This window comes from Pristis pectinata, chromosome 38 (genome assembly GCF_009764475.1).
Source record: "Pristis pectinata isolate sPriPec2 chromosome 38, sPriPec2.1.pri, whole genome shotgun sequence".
Classification (NCBI taxonomy): Eukaryota; Metazoa; Chordata; class Chondrichthyes; order Rhinopristiformes; family Pristidae; genus Pristis; species Pristis pectinata.
Genome location: NC_067441.1, coordinates 6,715,604 through 6,732,077, shown reverse-complemented (window position 1 = coordinate 6,732,077; position 16,474 = coordinate 6,715,604). Strand labels below are relative to the sequence as shown.

Here is a 16,474-nt window from a genome sequence, read left to right as displayed (position 1 = left end):
GTGGCTCAAGCTGTTTACCAGTAGCGAGAGAGAGTGAAGGGGGGAGAGAGAGAGAGAGAGGGAGGGAGAGAGAGAGAGAGTAGCCCTTTGTTCATCAGAGCTCCCTTCCCATTGTCTCCTACACATGGCTGATCTGTCCCAGCCCTTATCTCTTCTTCAGTGCCAGATCCCCATAGCACTCAATTCCCATGATCAGTCTCCACAGCTCTCCAGGGCTGAAAATTCCAGAGATTTTGCGGGAGGTTCCTACACGCCTCAGCTTTCAAGGACTGCTCCCTAATCCTGTAACTATGTCCTCTCATTCGAGATTCACCCGCTAGTGGAAACATCTAAAAATCTATCCCTTAGGAGCTTATTTCTTTCAATAGCATCACCCCTCATTCTTCTAAAGTCCTGAGAAGGAAGGGCGTTGGGAAGATTGATCAAAAACTACAGATTTAACGATGGGTTTCAAACGCAAACCATTGACTGTTTCTCTCCATGGATGCTGCCTGACCTGCTGAGTTTTTTTTCCAGCATTTTCTGAACTTATTACAGATTTAGGAGAAGGACTGGAGTGGTGAAGAGGAAAGATGGTTGGTGGGGTCCGAACCTCACTTTCCAACAATCTGTTCTCAGTTCAAGAATAGCTACTTCCCTTCAAGCATTCGGTTCTTGAACCAACCGGCACAGCCCTAATCACTGGAGTTTAGCAACACTGTGACCACTTTAATCATTTTGCAGTAAAATTAACTTTTTTTTGTTCTAATTGTGTTCTTTCTTGTAAAAATTGTTTAATTTATGTTAAGGTTCTTCTTGTGAATACGGTTTATATCATCCTATGTGCCTGTGATGCTGCTGCAAGGAAGTTTTCCATTGCACTTGTGCACACATGGACTTGTGCACACATGGACTTGTGCAGATGACAATAAACTCAACTTTGACTTTGCACATTTAAGGAGCACCTGGATGCCCCGTGGGCTACAGACGTACAAAATACAGATCATTTGGCCTCTCGTACCTGCTCTCCCATAATGGCTCATCTCTTACCTCAGCATCACCTGCCTCCAATAATCACGTGATGTCCCAAAATCTATGACCAGAGCTGGAAGGTGGGATGAGGTTGGGTTGCCTCTTCCCAACAGGCACCAACATGACGGGCCGAGTGGCCTCCTTCTCTGACGGTGGCCAATGGGCTCTTGGCCGCTGCTGGGGCGATGGGGATCAACCTGCCCAGGTGAGACCTCACCTGGAGCCTTCTGGCTTCTGATTGGTCCGAGCTGCCGCTGTTGCTAGGAGCCGCAGCTCTGGTCCCGCCCCTGCCCCGCCACTCTCGGGAGGGGGGGCGCCCCCCCCTCCCACCCGGGGCAAAACGAGCATGCGCGGCTGCTCTCCCGCCGACGCGCCGCCGAGGCCGCTCGCTATTGGTCGCCTTCCGCGCCCACTTCGCGCCCGCCGAGGAGGCTCGGGGTCTGATTGGACGGGAGCTCTGACCCGGCAGTGTTTGCGCGACGCTTCTCTCGGGTTCGTCGGGGCATCGGATCGGGTCAGGGAAAGTTACCATAGCAACGGGAGCGGGGGGGTATTTACCTAGTTACTGGGGGTAATTACCCTTGTAGTAGGGGTAATTACCGCCTAAGGGCAGGAGGGGTGTAATTACCCTGAGTAACAATGCTACAGGGGTGATTACTGTAGCACAGGCGGGAGGGGTAATTACCCTGGCAACAAGACAGGGGTAATTATTCTAATAACATAGCAACGGGGCAAAAATAATTGCCAAGCAACAGGACTGTGGGTAATTATTAAAGTGACAGGGGTAATTACCAGAGCAAAGGGTAATTATCCTAGTAACAGCGGTTATTACAGCAGGTGGGGGTAATTATTACTTGTAAAAGGGGTAATAACTACAGCAAGTTGGGGGTTATTATTCTATAACAGGGATAATTTACCAATTTGGGAGTAATTGCTGTATAACAGGGTTAATTATTACAGTGTGGGGGTCATAAGATGTAATAGGACCAAGGGTGGTAAATACCCCAGTAACTGTAGTGATTACCTTAGTAACAGAGGATAATTACTGTAACAACAGGAGTAATTGCCCTCATAGCAGGGGTACTAGGATCTGGCGGTACTTACTCTGATAACAAGATTGGTAGGCGGCATTGTACCAGTGTTGTGGGATATTACCCAGAGGGAAGGAGTATGTGTGTGTGTTGATGACAGAGGAGGTGAGGGATTGGTGCCCTTCCTCAGTTGTCTACCCACCAGTGACTCCAGAGAAAGAGAGGAGCCCCAGGCTGTGCCAAGCTACCAATCCCAGTGAGTGACACAGACTCGGCAGCATGGCAGTAGAACTGGATGTGTTTGTTGGCAACACAACTCTGATTGACAAGGATGTGTATAAGCTCTGGCTCGATGGATACTCAGGTAACGTGCTGAGGGAGAGGTGGGGTGGGGAAGGGAGGGGGCGCATTAATGAAACTTCCTCACGCTCTCCAACCCTGAGCATGGGAACAGGAGGGGATCACTCAGTCCTGGAGCATTTGAGTGCAGTTAGTCTGTCACTCCATCTACTCATGTCACCTTTTGAGGAAAGGTGGGCCAGGTTTGTATCTGCAGGAGTTGGGGGTGGGGTGGGGGGTGGAATGATTGCAAGAGAGTAGATAGTAAGGAACTTTTCCCCATGGCATAGGTGCCTAAACACAAGAGGGTGGAGTCATAGAATTATACAGCATTGAAACAGGCCCTTTGGTCCAACTCATCCATGTCGACCAAATGTCAATCCCATTTGCCAGTGTTTGGCCCATCTCCCTTTAAACCTTTCCTATCCATGTACCTGTCCAAATGTGTTTTAAACATCGTAATTGTACCTGCCTCTACAGCTTCCTCTGGCAATTTGTTCTATATACCCACCACACTCTGTCTGAAAAAGTTGCCCCTCGGGTCCCTTTTAAATCTTTCCCTCTCACCTTAAACCTATGCCCTCTAGTTTCCAACTCCCCTACCCTGGGAAAAAGGCTACGACCATCCACCTTATCTATACCCCTTATAAACCTCCACAGGGTCACCCCTCAACCTCTTGCATTCCAGGGAAAAAAAAGCCCCATCCTATAACTCAAGCCCTGGTAACATCCTCGTGAATCCTTTCTGCACCCTTTCCACCTCAATGGCGACCAGAACTGCGCACCATACTCTACAAGTGCAGTCTCACCAACGACTTGTATAGTTGCATCATGACGCCCCAACTCCTGTGCCCAATGCCCTGACCAATGAAGGCCAGCGTGCCAAACGCTTTCTTCGCTAATGTGTCTCACCGCTTTCAGATTTAAGGTGAGGACTAAGAGTTTAAAGGGGATCTGAGGAAGAATTTTTTTTTCACCCAGAGTTTGGTTGCAATCTGGAAAGCACTGCCTGAGAAAAAGGCAGAAGCCTCTCCTAACATTAAATAAGCATCTGGTTAAGGACTTGAATCACGAACGCATATGGACCAAGCACTGACAAAAGGGATTGGTATCGATGCTCGGCGTAGACATGTCGAGCCTGTTTCTGTGCTGTATCAAAATCAGGTTTATTATCACTGACTTATATGACGTGAAATTTGTCGTTTTGCGGCAGCAGTACAGTGCAAGACATAAAGTTGCTATAAATTACAGTAGTGCAAAAGGAATAACTAAGTAGTGTTCATGGACCGTTCAGAAATCTGATGGTGACCCATCCCCTGGTGGATCTGCTCTCCCCTCCTCCCCCGCATTTGCCCATCACTATCTCTTACCTGCATCTATCTATCACCATCTTGTTCCCAGCCCGCCTCCCCTCTTTTGTCCACCTCTCACTGCTCTGTTTCCCCCCCCCCCACCATATATATTGGGCTTCCCCTTTTGCTACCTTCAGTCCTGAAGAAGGGTCCTGATCCGAAATGTTGACCGCCTGCTTTTCTCCACCGAAGCTGCCTGGCCTGCTGAGTTCCTCCAGCATCTTGTTTATTTCATGGAGGGGAAGAAGTTATTCCTGAAACGTTGAGTGTGGGTCTTCAGGCTCCTGTACCTCCTCTCCGATGGTAGTAACGAGAGGAGGGCATGTCCCAGACGGTGAGGGTCCTTAGTGATGGATGCCGCCTTCTTGAGGCACCGCCTCTTGAAGATGTCCTCGATGGCGGGGAGGGTTGTGCCCGTGATGGAGCCGGCTGAGTCGACAATCCTCTGCAGCCTTTTGCGATCCTGTGCATTGGAGCCTCCATACCAGGCTGTGATGTAACCGGTCACTGTAGAAATTTGCAGGAGTCTTTGGTGATATACAAATGTACTCAAACTCCTGACCCTGAAATATATAAGGTTCCGAGGGCTCTTATCAGGGTGGATGTGAGGAGGATGTTTCTTCTTGTGGAAGAACTAGGGGGTCACTGTTTAAAAATAAAGAGTTGCCCACTTAAGACAAAACTTTTTCTCTTAGAGGGTCATCAGTCTTTGGAACTCTCTCCCTCAAGAGGGCTGTGGAAGCAGAGTCTTAGAATGTTTTTAAGGCAGAGATGGAGAGATTCTCGATAAGCAAGGGGTTAGGCAGGAATGTGGAACTGAGTTTATCGTCGGACCAGCCACAATGGGGGAGCAGGCTCATGGAGGGGGGATGCTGAGAGGCATTTTGCTCTGAATTTGTATCTAAGTTCCTCATATTCCTCAAGTCGGATTTAAAATTAACAATTTGATCTGGCACCGATTTCTGATTGTGGAAGGGTGTTCCCGATTCCCACCACTCTCTGCATGAAGTGTTTCCAAAGCTTGGTCCTGGCTCTAACTTTACGCTGTGCCTCCCCACCAGTCCCTGGTAGTTGTAGTTTCTCCTTCACCCTATCAGATCCCCTTAATATCCTGAAAGCTTCAAACTACCCCTTCCCCTTCTAAATTCCAAGGAATACAGCCCTTGTGAAGGTGTTCTGTGCCGGATCTTACCCTGGTAAGCCTCCTTCCAAGTCCAAAATATCCTTCTAAGTAAATGAAAATCAGAAAACTGCAGATGTTGGAACTCTGACAGCTCCCATCAGGCAGGAGGTACAGAAACCTGAAGTCCCACACCACCAGGTTCAGGAACGGATACTTCCCTTCAACCATTCAGTTCTTGAACCAACCTGCACAACGCTAATCCCTACAGTTTAGCAACACTATAACTGCTTTGATCTAAAATGGACTTTGTTTTTTGTTTGTTCTAATTGTGTTCTTGTAATTGTGTTCTTTCTTGTAAAAAAAATTGTGCATAATTTATGTTTCAGTTAATGTTTTATTTGTGAATGCTGCTCAGTTGATGCTATGTGCCTGTGATGCTGCTGCAAGTAAGTTTTTCATTGAACCTGTGCACACATGGACGTGCGCATGACAATAAACTCCACTTTGACTTTGAAATCTGAAATAAAAAGAGAAAATGCAGGAAACCCTCAGCTAGTCGGGCAACATCTGTGGAGATAGAAAACAGAGCTAATACTTAAAGCCAAAGAACCTTCTTCAGGTTGAAGACCTGAAGCGTTAATTCTCTATCCACAGATGCTGTTTCCAGCATGCTCTGTTTTATATCCTTCCTGAGGTCTGGTGCCCAGAGCTATTGTAATGAGGGCTCTGAATAGCCTCGCAGTCAGTGCTATGGATACAAAACCCAGTACCCAGTGGCCTTCCATATTAGTTTTTATACCTGTTGGTGATGTTTTAACAGTCCTGGAAGTATACCTGGACCTCCTGCTTTACACGAAGAAGAAAATACTCTTCTGCTTTATCCTTTGTAGATGAGCTTGCGTCAATTTTTCACAGTTTTGTCCATTCACATAATCTGTTATCTGATTTAATGCAACCATATACAAAGCGTAAAATGTCACCAATCTTTGTGCCATTGGTAACTATAGACAGGTAATTGTCCCGTCATTGCTAATATGACATAGAACGTAGAACAGTACAGCACAATACGGGCCCTTCGGCCCACAATGTTGTGCCGACCTTTAAACCTCACCTAAGACTATCTAACCCCTTCCTCCCACATATCCCTCTGTTTTAAATTCCTCCATGTGCCTATCTAGTAATCTCTTGAATTTGACCAACGTACCTGCCTCCACCACCGCCCCAGGCAGCGCATTCCACGCCCCAACCACCCTCTGGGTAAAAAACCTCCCTCTGATATCTCCCATGAACTTCTCACCCATTACTTTAAAGCCATGCCCTCTTGTGTTGAGCATTGGTGCCCTGGGAGAGAGGCACTGGCTGTCCACTCTATCTATTCCTCTTCATATTTTGTACACCTCTATTACGTCTCCTCTCATCCTCCTCCTCTCCAGAGAGTAAAGCCCTAAGTCTCTCCTCATAATGCATACTCTCCCAAGCAGGCAGCATCTGGTAAATCTCCTCTGCACCCTTTCCAATGCATGACGAATGGTCTTGGCTCTAACACAGGTCGGCGTGGGCGGTTTGTGCCGCTATCCCACACTTCTGCCACCGTCCTCGTTCCCAACCAGCTCAGCATAACCCAGATATATTGTGGTGACGCACATCCTTTCCCCCCTGTTCTCCTTCATAAAGGTCAGCGCCAGCTTCCTCCCGCCTTAAATAGTGGAGCGACATGCACCATTTCCGTCTCTCATCTCTCTTAAGAAGTGGAGCAGTGTGCATCATTTCCCTTCCTGTGAGCTGTATCCTGCAGCACCAGCACTACAGCTGGTACGGTAGCACAGTAGTTAAGTTACTGGATTAGTTGTCAACTGCTTGACCATCGACGCAGAGACACTGTTCAAACCCCACCATAGCATAACGTCCAAGTACTTAAATTACCCTGTAATTTAAAATAAAAGCTTGTCTCATTAACTTAAATTTTTAAATTTTATTTACAGCGTGGTAAGAGGCCCTTCCAGCCCAACGCATCTGCGTCGCCCATTTTGAACCCAAATTAACCTACCCGTACACGTCTTTGGAATGTGGGAGGAAACCGGAGCACCCGGAGGAAACCCACGCAGACATGGGGAGAACATACAAACTCCTTACAGGCAGCGACGGGAATCAAACCCCGATCACTGGCACTGTAATAGCGTCGTTCTAGCTGCTACACTACCGTGCCACCTTATAAAGTTATCGACGAGGATGGGATTTGAACCCACGCATGCAGAGTACAATGGATTAGCAGTCCATTGCCTTAACCACTCAGCCACCTCGTCACATGTCACATGTTTAATAATAAACATCAAACCACTGGATTATTGGAAAAATACAATCTGGTTCATTAATGAGCCGTCTTTACTGGAAGGAAGGGTTCCGTGGCCTACACGTGACTCAGCCCCCACCACTGTGATTGCCTTTAAATACCTTCTCAGTTCAGGGGGCAATTACCAATGCAGTGACGTGAATGTTTCAAACAAATATTAAGTAAAAGCTTTTTCCTGGAACCAGGATCATTCATCTTTAACTTGAGTTCCTAGAACAGAGTTTCAGGAACACACTAACAGGCACGGTAGTGTAGTGGTAAGTGTAACACTTTACAGCACCAGCAACCCGGGTTCAAATCCGGCCGCTGTCTGTAAGGAGTTTGTATGTTCTCCCCGTGTCTACATGGGTTTCCTTCCTCCCACATTCCAAAGATGTACGGGTTAGGAAGTTGTGGCCGTGCTATGTTGGCGCCGGAAGCGTGGCAACACTTGTGGGCTGCCCCCAGAACACCCGACGCAAAAGATGCATTTCCCTGTGTGTTTCGATGTACATGTGACTAATAAAGATATCTTATGTGAGGGGGCTGGTGGGGGCAAAGACTTGGGCACGCTCTGGAATCGCCAAGGCACAGAGTGCTATGGACTATGTGCGGTAAATGGGATGGATGCTTGATGGTCATGGGTGGTGGACCAAAGGGGCCTGTTTGTGTGTTCTCTCACTCTAGAATTTAACCTCTGTCTATCTTTGACTAGTCCAGGCCATTCAGCCTGATGGGTCTGCGCTGGTTGTAACGCATGACGCACATCTGCTCCCACGTGCCCCCATGCCTTTTCCCCCGGCCCCTCCCATCAACCCTATCAGCTTCCACTTTCAGATGCCTTGATGCTCCAAGATGGGTGTGAGCACAAGACTTGAATAGTGTCATACTGCACAGGAATAGGCCCTTCGGCCCAACTCGTCTGTACTGACCAAGGTGCCCACCTGAGCTGGTCCCATTTGCCTGCATTTGGCCCCTATCGCTCTAAACCTTTCCTACTTATGTACCTATCCAGATGTCTTTTAAATGTTGTAATTGTACCACTTAAACCCACCACCCTCTGTGTGGAAAACCTTGCCCCTTTAAAACTTTCCCCTCTCACCTTAAACCCATGCCCTCTGGTTTTAGACTTCCCTACCCTGGGGAAAAGACCGTGACCACCCACCTTACCTATGCCCCTCATGATTGTATAAACCTCTATAAGGTCACCCCTCAGCCTCTGCTCCAGGGAACACAGTCCCAGCCTGTCCAGTCTCTCCTCATTACTCAAGCCCTCCAGTCCCGGCAACATCCTGGTGAGTCCTTTCTGCACCCTCTCTGGCTTAATCACATCTTTCCTGTAGTACGGCGATCAGAACTGCGTGCGGTATTGGTATTGGTTTATTATTGTCACTTGTACCGAGGTGCAGTGAAAAACTTGTCTTACAAACCGATTGTACAGGTCAATTCGTTACACAGTGCAGGTACGTTGAGTTACTGTGCATTGAGGTAGTACAGGTAAAAACAATAACAGTACAGAGTAAAGTGTCACAGCTACAGAGAAAGTGCAGTGCAATAAGGTGCAAGGTCACAACAAGGTAGATCGTGAGGTCAGAGTCCATCTCATCATATAAGGGAACCGTTCAATAGTCTTATCACAGTGGGGTAGAAGCTGTCCTTAAGTCTGGTGGTACGTGCCCTCAGGCTCCTGTATCTTCTACCTGTATCTGAACATTTCAGGTGCGGTCTAAGTAACGTCCTACACAGCTGTAACATGACGTCCCAGTGCTGGTAGTCAATGCCCTTTGTCCAATGTAGGCGAGCATGCCATCCGCCTATTTTGCACATTGTTTACCAATGTTGCCACATTTAGGGAACTATGTACCTGTACCCCTAGGTCTCTCTGTTCTCCAACACTCCCCAGGGCCCTGCCATTTACTGTACAAGTTCTGTGCTGGTTTATCTTCCCAAAATGCATCATTTTGCACTTGTCTGAGTCAAATTCTGTCTGCCATTCCTTTGCCACTTCCCCAGTGGATCTTCATCCTGCTGTAACCTTAGACGACCTCCTTCACTGTTCCAGATGAATACAGCCTTTAGACCTCCCAGATGAACCTGTTAAACATAAAATAAAGCTTCCATAGAACATCATTCACTACAGGGAAGTGTCAAATGTTGGTGTTGTTCATAGTTCACTGAATAGAGATGGGGAGGCGCAGTGAGCAGAGCTCCAGAGACCCAGCTTCAATCCCAACCTCCGGTGCTGTCTGTGTCTGTGAAGTTTGCAGGTCCTCCCAGTGTCCATGTGGGTTCCCCCCAGGTGCTCAAGTTTCCTCCCGGTGCGGGTCAGTGGGATAATTATCCACTGTATGGGTGAGATGTAGAATCTGGGGGGAGTTGATGGGAGTGTGGGGGAAAACAAAATGGGATCGGTGCAGGATTAGTGCAAATAGGTGCTGATAGTTACAATAGACTGAGAGGGCCCAAGGGACTTGTCTCCGTGCTCCCTGCCTATATAAAGTCCCAGGTGTTCCTATTGGACGTAAATCACTATATAGACCTCCCAGATGTTACTGCTGTGTATAATGTCCTCTACAGGACTGCCAGTATTCCTGTTAGATGCAATTTACTACATACAGCTTCCAGATATTATTGTTGGACAGAATGCACTGTGTAAAGCTCCCATATGTTTCTGTTGAAAAATAATATGCCCGATATAGCTCGCAGATGTTTCCAGCGGATTTTATGCTCCCTACAGAGTCCACAGTTATTTTTGATGAAGAAGACGTTGTGGGCTTCACCCTGTGTCTGACCCCGGGAGTGTGTGGCGGGACGGTGCGGAGGGAGCTTCACCCTGTGTCTGACCCCGGGAGTGTGTGGCGGGACGGTGCGGAGGGAGCTTCACCCTGTGTCTGACCCCGGGAGTGTGTGGCGGGACGGTGCGGAGGGAGCTTCACCCTGTGTCTGACCCCGGGAGTGTGTGACGGGACGGTGCGGAGGGAGCTTCACCCTGTGCCTGACCCCGGGAGTGTGTGACGGGACGGTGCGGAGGGAGCTTCACCCTGTGTCTGACCCCGGGAGTGTGTGACGGGACGGTGTAGAGGGAGCTTCACCCTGTGTCTGACCCCGGGACTGTGTGATGGGACGGTGTAGAGGGAGCTTCACCCTGTGTCTGACCCCGGGAGTGTGTGATGGGACGGTGTGGAGGGAGCTTCACTCTGTGTCTGACCCCGGGCGTGTGTGACGGGACGGTGTAGAGGGGGCTTCACTCTGTGTCTGATCCCGGGAGTGTGTGATGGGACGGTGTAGAGGGGGCTTCACTCTGTGTCTGATCCCGGGAGTGTGTGATGGGACGGTGTGGAGGGAGCTTCACTTTGTATCCCATTGTAGAGACTTTGTTGGACAGCTGTCTGTGTAGAGCTTCCAGATGTAGTGTTGGGCAGTGCAGGATGTTCACTGAGTTGTACAGTGCAGAAACAGGCCCTTCAGCCCACCATGCCCATGCTGTACTAGCCCCACTTACAAGTCCTCCCCAGCCTACAGCCGGCACATACAGGTGAGCGCTTGGGAGACCAGTGGGATGGATTTCCCGGCTGCTGCAGGGCTGCAGGAATCTTCTGCCGTGTGAGGATTCGGTTCACGGCCACATTTCCGACTCGTGAGCTGTCCCGGTTACGAACAGTTCACAGGAGCGGAACACTGCCGTCACCTGCGGATAACCTGCACCTGTGTTTGGTCCAAAGCTCTCTGTGTCTGGATGCTTCTTAAATGTAGTGAGAGCCTCTGCCTGCACCATCTCCTCAGCAGCACATTCTGGATCCCAACCACTCCCTGTGTGGAAAATTGTTCCCTCTCAGAAACCCTCTACACCTCCTACCTCTCACTTTATACCTGTTCCCTCTTCTTTTGGAGCCTCCACCAATGGAAAAGGGTTCTTATTATCTAATCTATCTTTCCCCTCATTTTATACACCTCTATCAGGTCACCCCTCAGCCTCCTCCATTCCAAGGAACACAAACTCAGCTTATCCAGTCTCCCCTTAAGACTGGAATGCCTGTCATCCCTGAGTGATGCCAATGTATTATGAAAAGACAACACGCAAGTTGCTGGAGGAACTCAGCGGGTCAGGCAGCGTCTGTGGATGGAAATGGACAGTCGACCTTTCGGGTCGAGACATCGGGATCCAAAACATCGACTGACCATTTCCCTCCCTAGATGCTGCCTGACCGGCTGAGCTCCTCTAGCATCTGCAGTCTCTTGTGTCCCTGTCATGAAAAGACAAGCCTGACGTTCTCGGTCCAAGCCTTTGTTTGTGGACCCTGTAGCGCGTTGCTGCCTGTTACCAGAGTTAGTCTGGAACAATGAGCCTGTCCAGCCGAATGGTTGTTTCACAGTGAGCACAAGACCATCAGAAGCTACTGCTGCCCTGCGTATGTTCTACCTGACCAGACGTTGTGCCTTCCTTTTGCAGTCAGTGATGCGGTGGCAATTCGTATTGAAAGCGGGATATTGGAGCAGACTGGTGCATCCCCAGATGTTCTGGAGAGTGACACCATGGATCATTACCGCACCTTCCAGATGTTGGAGCGCCTACTACATAGCCCCCCGAAACTGATCAACCAACTCCTCTTCCAGACACCCCCGCCGATGCAGTCCATGTTGATTGAGAAGTAAGCACTGGTAAACTGAATTTCATGGGAAATAAATCCTTAAAATAATTGGGGCCTTGGACCACCAAATAGAACAAACAGCTGCCAGCTGGTTCAGTAGCTTGCCCTGGGAATGTGTGATGGGACAGTGTGGAGGGAGCTTCACACTTTGTGTCTGACCCCTGGAGTGTGTGATGGGATGGTGTAGAAGGAGCTTCACTCTGTGTCTGACCCCAGGAGTGTGTGATGGGACGGTGTAGAGGGAGCTTCACTCTGTGTCTAACCCTGGCAGTGCGTGATGGGATGGGATGGTGTGGAGGGAGCTTCACTCTGTGTCTGACCCTGGGAGTGTGTGATGGGACGGTGTAGAGGGAGCTTCACTCTGTGTCTGACCCCGGGAGTGTGTGATGGGACGGTGTAGAGGGAGCTTCACTATGTGTCTGACCCATGCCCTGTGAGTGTGTGACAGGACCAAGCTGAGGGAGCCGACCAGCTCCCTCAATTTCTCCACCGATGCTGTGACTTCCCCTCCTCGAGGGTGCAGTTGAAATCTCCCCTTGAGGGTGATGCACTTGCTGCTATCGATGGAGCTCAAGAGAGCAGGGACTTTGGTAGAAGTGCGCTTGCATCACACTGGGACTGGGAGGTGTACAGGTTCACAAAGTGCAACGACAAGTTGTCCAGGCACACGGTGAGGTGGAGCGAGCGGCCCAGCATGAGCTCCTTCACCAACTCCGCCCCCCCCCCCCACCCCCCCCACGGCCAAGATCTCCAGCTGATGAAAAATCGGGGCCAAAAAGATAGCAACCCCACTGGGAGTTGAACTGAGGTGACTCATGTTGACCCCCACCACCCCAGGGGCTAGGAGGCTTTGCGTCCCAGAACGCAGGAAGCTCACTGCGTAACTCCCTGAGGACTGAGAGGTGTGAAACCGACAGAGAGACTGGCTGTCTTCACTTCAAGAGTGCTTTAAATCCCGTCACTGGCGACCTGTGAGGAGGGAGTGGAGCCACCCGTTGCCCTCCACTCATCCAGCAGCCCCACAAGGAACCCCTTGAACCGGCGCCACTCAATTGGAGCCATGCCACACACCACTTCCAATCTTCTTTAAGGCGGCGCGGGCAGACCCCGCGGGCAATGCCGGTCTCAACCAGTGGTCGACGGCCAGCTGGACTTTGTCATGGCAACTCCTGCTTTCCGCCACCAAATCCCAAAGTTTCCAAAGACAATCCCCCGCCTCACTGTCCGGTGGACTCCCAACTTGACCCGCGTGCCCCACTCCGAGTCTCTGTCCCTCCTCCTGACGGTCACCAGTAGCGGGCGAGGTGCCACCCAACACTGCGTGGCGGGCACCTCGGTTGTGTCAGCCAGCCCCAACCCCCCCCAGGATCAGTGACGGGGATCCTCCCAGGGCTCCCGTGGAACATCGAGGCCCATCGACGGAAAAGGGACGGGATCTTTCCCAGCCTTGGGCGTTCCACTGTTCACAGCTCCCAAAATCCAGGCAGAGCCAGGTCCCGAGGCAGAGAAAGACGACTCTCCCCAACCCTGGCAACATCTCCAGGCCCAGAAGTTAACAAACTATTTACAAGTAACACAAAATCTGTTGTTTCTGGGTCGGGCCAGGGGAGTGTGTGACAGGACTTGTGTCTTATGAGGATAGGTTGAGCGAACTAGGGCTTTTCTCTTTGGAGAGGAGGAGGATGAGAGGTGACTTGGTAGAGGTGTTCAGGATGATAAGAGGCATAGATCGAGTGGACAGTCAGAGACTTTTTCCCAGGGCAACAATGGCTAACACGAGGGGACATAATTTTAAGGTGATTGGAGGAAGGTATAAGGGGGATGTCAGGGCTAAGTTTTTTACACAGAGAGTGGTGGGTGCATGGAACGCACTGCCGGCAGAGGTTGTGGGGACATTTAAGAGACTCTTAGAGAGACACATGAATGATAGAGAAATGGAGGGCTATGTGGGAGGGAAGGGTTAGATAGATCTTAGAGCAGGATAATATGTCGGCACAACATTGTGGTCCGAAGGGCTTGTACTGTGCTGTAATGCTCTACAGTGTAGAGGGAGCTTTGCTCTGTGTCTAACCCATTTTAATTTAAAAAGAGGTTTATTTATGTATTATCTTTCATCAGAATATTTGCATAGTTCTCAAATTAAATCACGACCATCCTTATCCAGGACGCACTCTGGCCCCTGTGGTGCCCACTGGTCCCAGAAGGCCTCCAGAGATCCAGTGGATGCCGCGCGCTCTCTCCCCAGGGACACCCGGGCACAGATACGTGCTCGGCAGAGGGGCAGGGCGGAAACCCCCAACAGCCCACAGCCCACTCCTACGAAGCAGACCGGCGAGGTGGTCCCCTGCTCTGGGAGTGCGTGACGGGATGGCGTAGAGGGGGCCTTGCCCCACGTCTACACCTTGCTGTCCCCTGCAGTGGGGGCCGTGTGATGAGACAGTGTAGCGGGAGCTTCATTCTGCATCCGGCTGTATCTGTGGCACTTTGTGTGAATCGATTTAAGTCGGACAGATGAGCGAAGTTCTTCCATTCTTCTACCAGGTACTACACGTTCGATGAGCCATTTGTACGGGAAGTCCTGGGGAAGAAGTTGTCGAAAGGGACCAAGAAGGACCTGGATGATGTCAGCGCCAAAACAGGCATCACACTGAAGAGCTGCCGCAGACAGGTAAACACTAGCCGTTGCTCAGACACTGGACTGGCTTCATCCCGGTGCCCTGGTAATACATACCTGGTTAAAAACTAACTTCAATTACTGTTTAATATGTTCAGCTTGATTTCCCTTCCGCGAAATACAAAATTTAATTCTTTGCTTAGTAATAATTCTTGTTCAAAGGTGCTCGTGGATGCCGCTGTGTGCTAAAAGGTGAGGGTTTTCTCTCTGGAATCTTGGTTAGGCTACACACCACTGTGCACGGGGTCCAGACACCAGATTATTGAAAGGATATCGAGGCCCTAGTGGGGGGAATGGAGTAGATTCCCAGCAGTGGTGGGAAAATGTGAAATGATTCCCTTTGGAGGGAAAAATGATGAAATGTTATTATATATGGTAGAACTCTGATAATCCACTGTCCGGCTATTCGGAAATCCAGGTGGTTCGGTATCTGGCCAGTCCCCTGACCAACACTCACATCCGTCACTTGTATAAAGTTCCTCAACAAACACTAGGATACGAGCTGTAGCGAGATTGATCCCTGGTCAGTGTCTGGCCATTCCTGTGCTGGAGAATGCGGCAGGGGGCTGGTTTACAGTTGAGGGATGTGTGTAAGTAGGGTGTGTGTTTTAGCTCCGATCTTTTAACAGCTCGTTGTCTGACTCCCTGCAGTTTGATAACTTCAAGAGGGTGTTCAAAGTGGTGGAAGAGATGAAAGGGCCGCTGGTGGAGAACATTCAGCACAACTTCCTACTGTCAGACCAGCTGGCTGGGTAAGTGTCCTCCTGCACCTTCCTCACCCCCATCCTCCTCCTGAGACTCTCCCACTCACCCTCTCCCTCACCCTTCCCTCACCTCTCTCTCTCTTTTTCTCTTTCTCTCTCTCTTTCTCGTTCACCTTCTTTCTCTCTCCACTTTCCTTCTGCTCTCTCTTGCTCCCCTTCCTTCTCTTTATCTTGCTATCACACACTACTCTCCCCTCCCCATCTTCACTTTTGCCCCTTCTCTCTTTTGCTCACTTACCCTCACTCCCTCCCTTCCACTGTTCCCTTTGCTCTCTCGCGCTCTCTCTCTGTCTCTCTCGTGTTCTCTCTCTGTCTGTCTGTCTCTCTGTCTCTCTGTTTCTGTCTCTGTTCTCTCTGTCTCTCTCTGTTTCTCTCTCTCTCTTTCTGCTTCTCTCTCTCTCTCTCTGTTTCTCTCTCTCTGTTTCTCTCTCTCTCTCTCTGTTTCTCTCTCTCTCTCTCTCTCTCTGTTTCTCTCTCTCTCTCTCTGTTTCTCTCTCTCTCTCTCTCTCTCTGTTTCTCTCTCTCTCTCTCTCTCTCTCTCTGTTTCTCTCTCTCTCTCTGTTTCTCTCTCTTGATCCTTCTTTCTCTCTCTTTCCTCCTTCCAGCATTTATCCGCACACAATCCTGCTTCTGAATCGAGCGTTATCCCTGGCAGATTGACCTTGCTGTGTCACTGTGAAACCTGTGTTTGTCCTTTACACAGACTGTGAGCTCAGATGCTGCCCTACCCCCCGGGCCTGTGTCCCCACAACAGCTGCAGTGCCCACAGCAGCAGCTGTCTGGGCGTTGCTGAGGAGGCCTGCTGCTTCACAGACATTTATACTGGGTCAATTTCACTACCTTGTGAATATCGTCGAACAGTCGAGCACAGGAACAGGCCCTTCAACCCACCATGTCGGTGCTGACCGTGATCTAAACTGATCCTATCAGCCTGCACATGGTTCATATGCCTCCATTCCTTGCCTGTACATGTGGTCTGTCTAAGTGCCTCTTAAAATTTGCTGTTGTATCTGCCACTTCCCCTGCCAGTGCCTTCCAGGCATTCACCACTCTCTGTGTAAAAAGACAAACAAAAAACTAGCCTTGCAAATCTCCTTTAAACTTTCCCCCTCTCACCTTAAACCCATGCCTTCGAGCATTTGACATTCCCACCCTGGGAAAAAGACTCTGTCTACTCTGTCTATGCCCCTCATAATCTTTTA

General features: G+C 49.9%; 1 protein-coding gene and 1 non-coding gene across 2 annotated transcripts in view; one reads left to right on the top strand and one right to left on the bottom strand.

Annotated features, from left to right (window-relative positions):
* The first annotated feature begins 1,478 nt into the window (after positions 1–1,478).
* fibpa (fibroblast growth factor (acidic) intracellular binding protein a) overlaps positions 1,479–16,474 on the top strand; it is a 32,770-nt gene continuing 17,774 nt past the window's right edge. Inside the window, exons 1-4 of the mRNA XM_052045285.1 lie at positions 1,479–2,406; positions 11,636–11,834; positions 14,376–14,502; positions 15,160–15,260. Of these exons, the coding sequence (XP_051901245.1) occupies positions 2,322–2,406; positions 11,636–11,834; positions 14,376–14,502; positions 15,160–15,260 (512 nt within the window). The 5' untranslated portion in view covers positions 1,479–2,321. The remainder of the gene's footprint in view (positions 2,407–11,635; positions 11,835–14,375; positions 14,503–15,159; positions 15,261–16,474) is intronic.
* Positions 7,078–7,159, bottom strand: trnas-gcu (transfer RNA serine (anticodon GCU)). The gene has a single exon. It is a non-coding gene; the product is annotated as a tRNA-Ser (tRNA).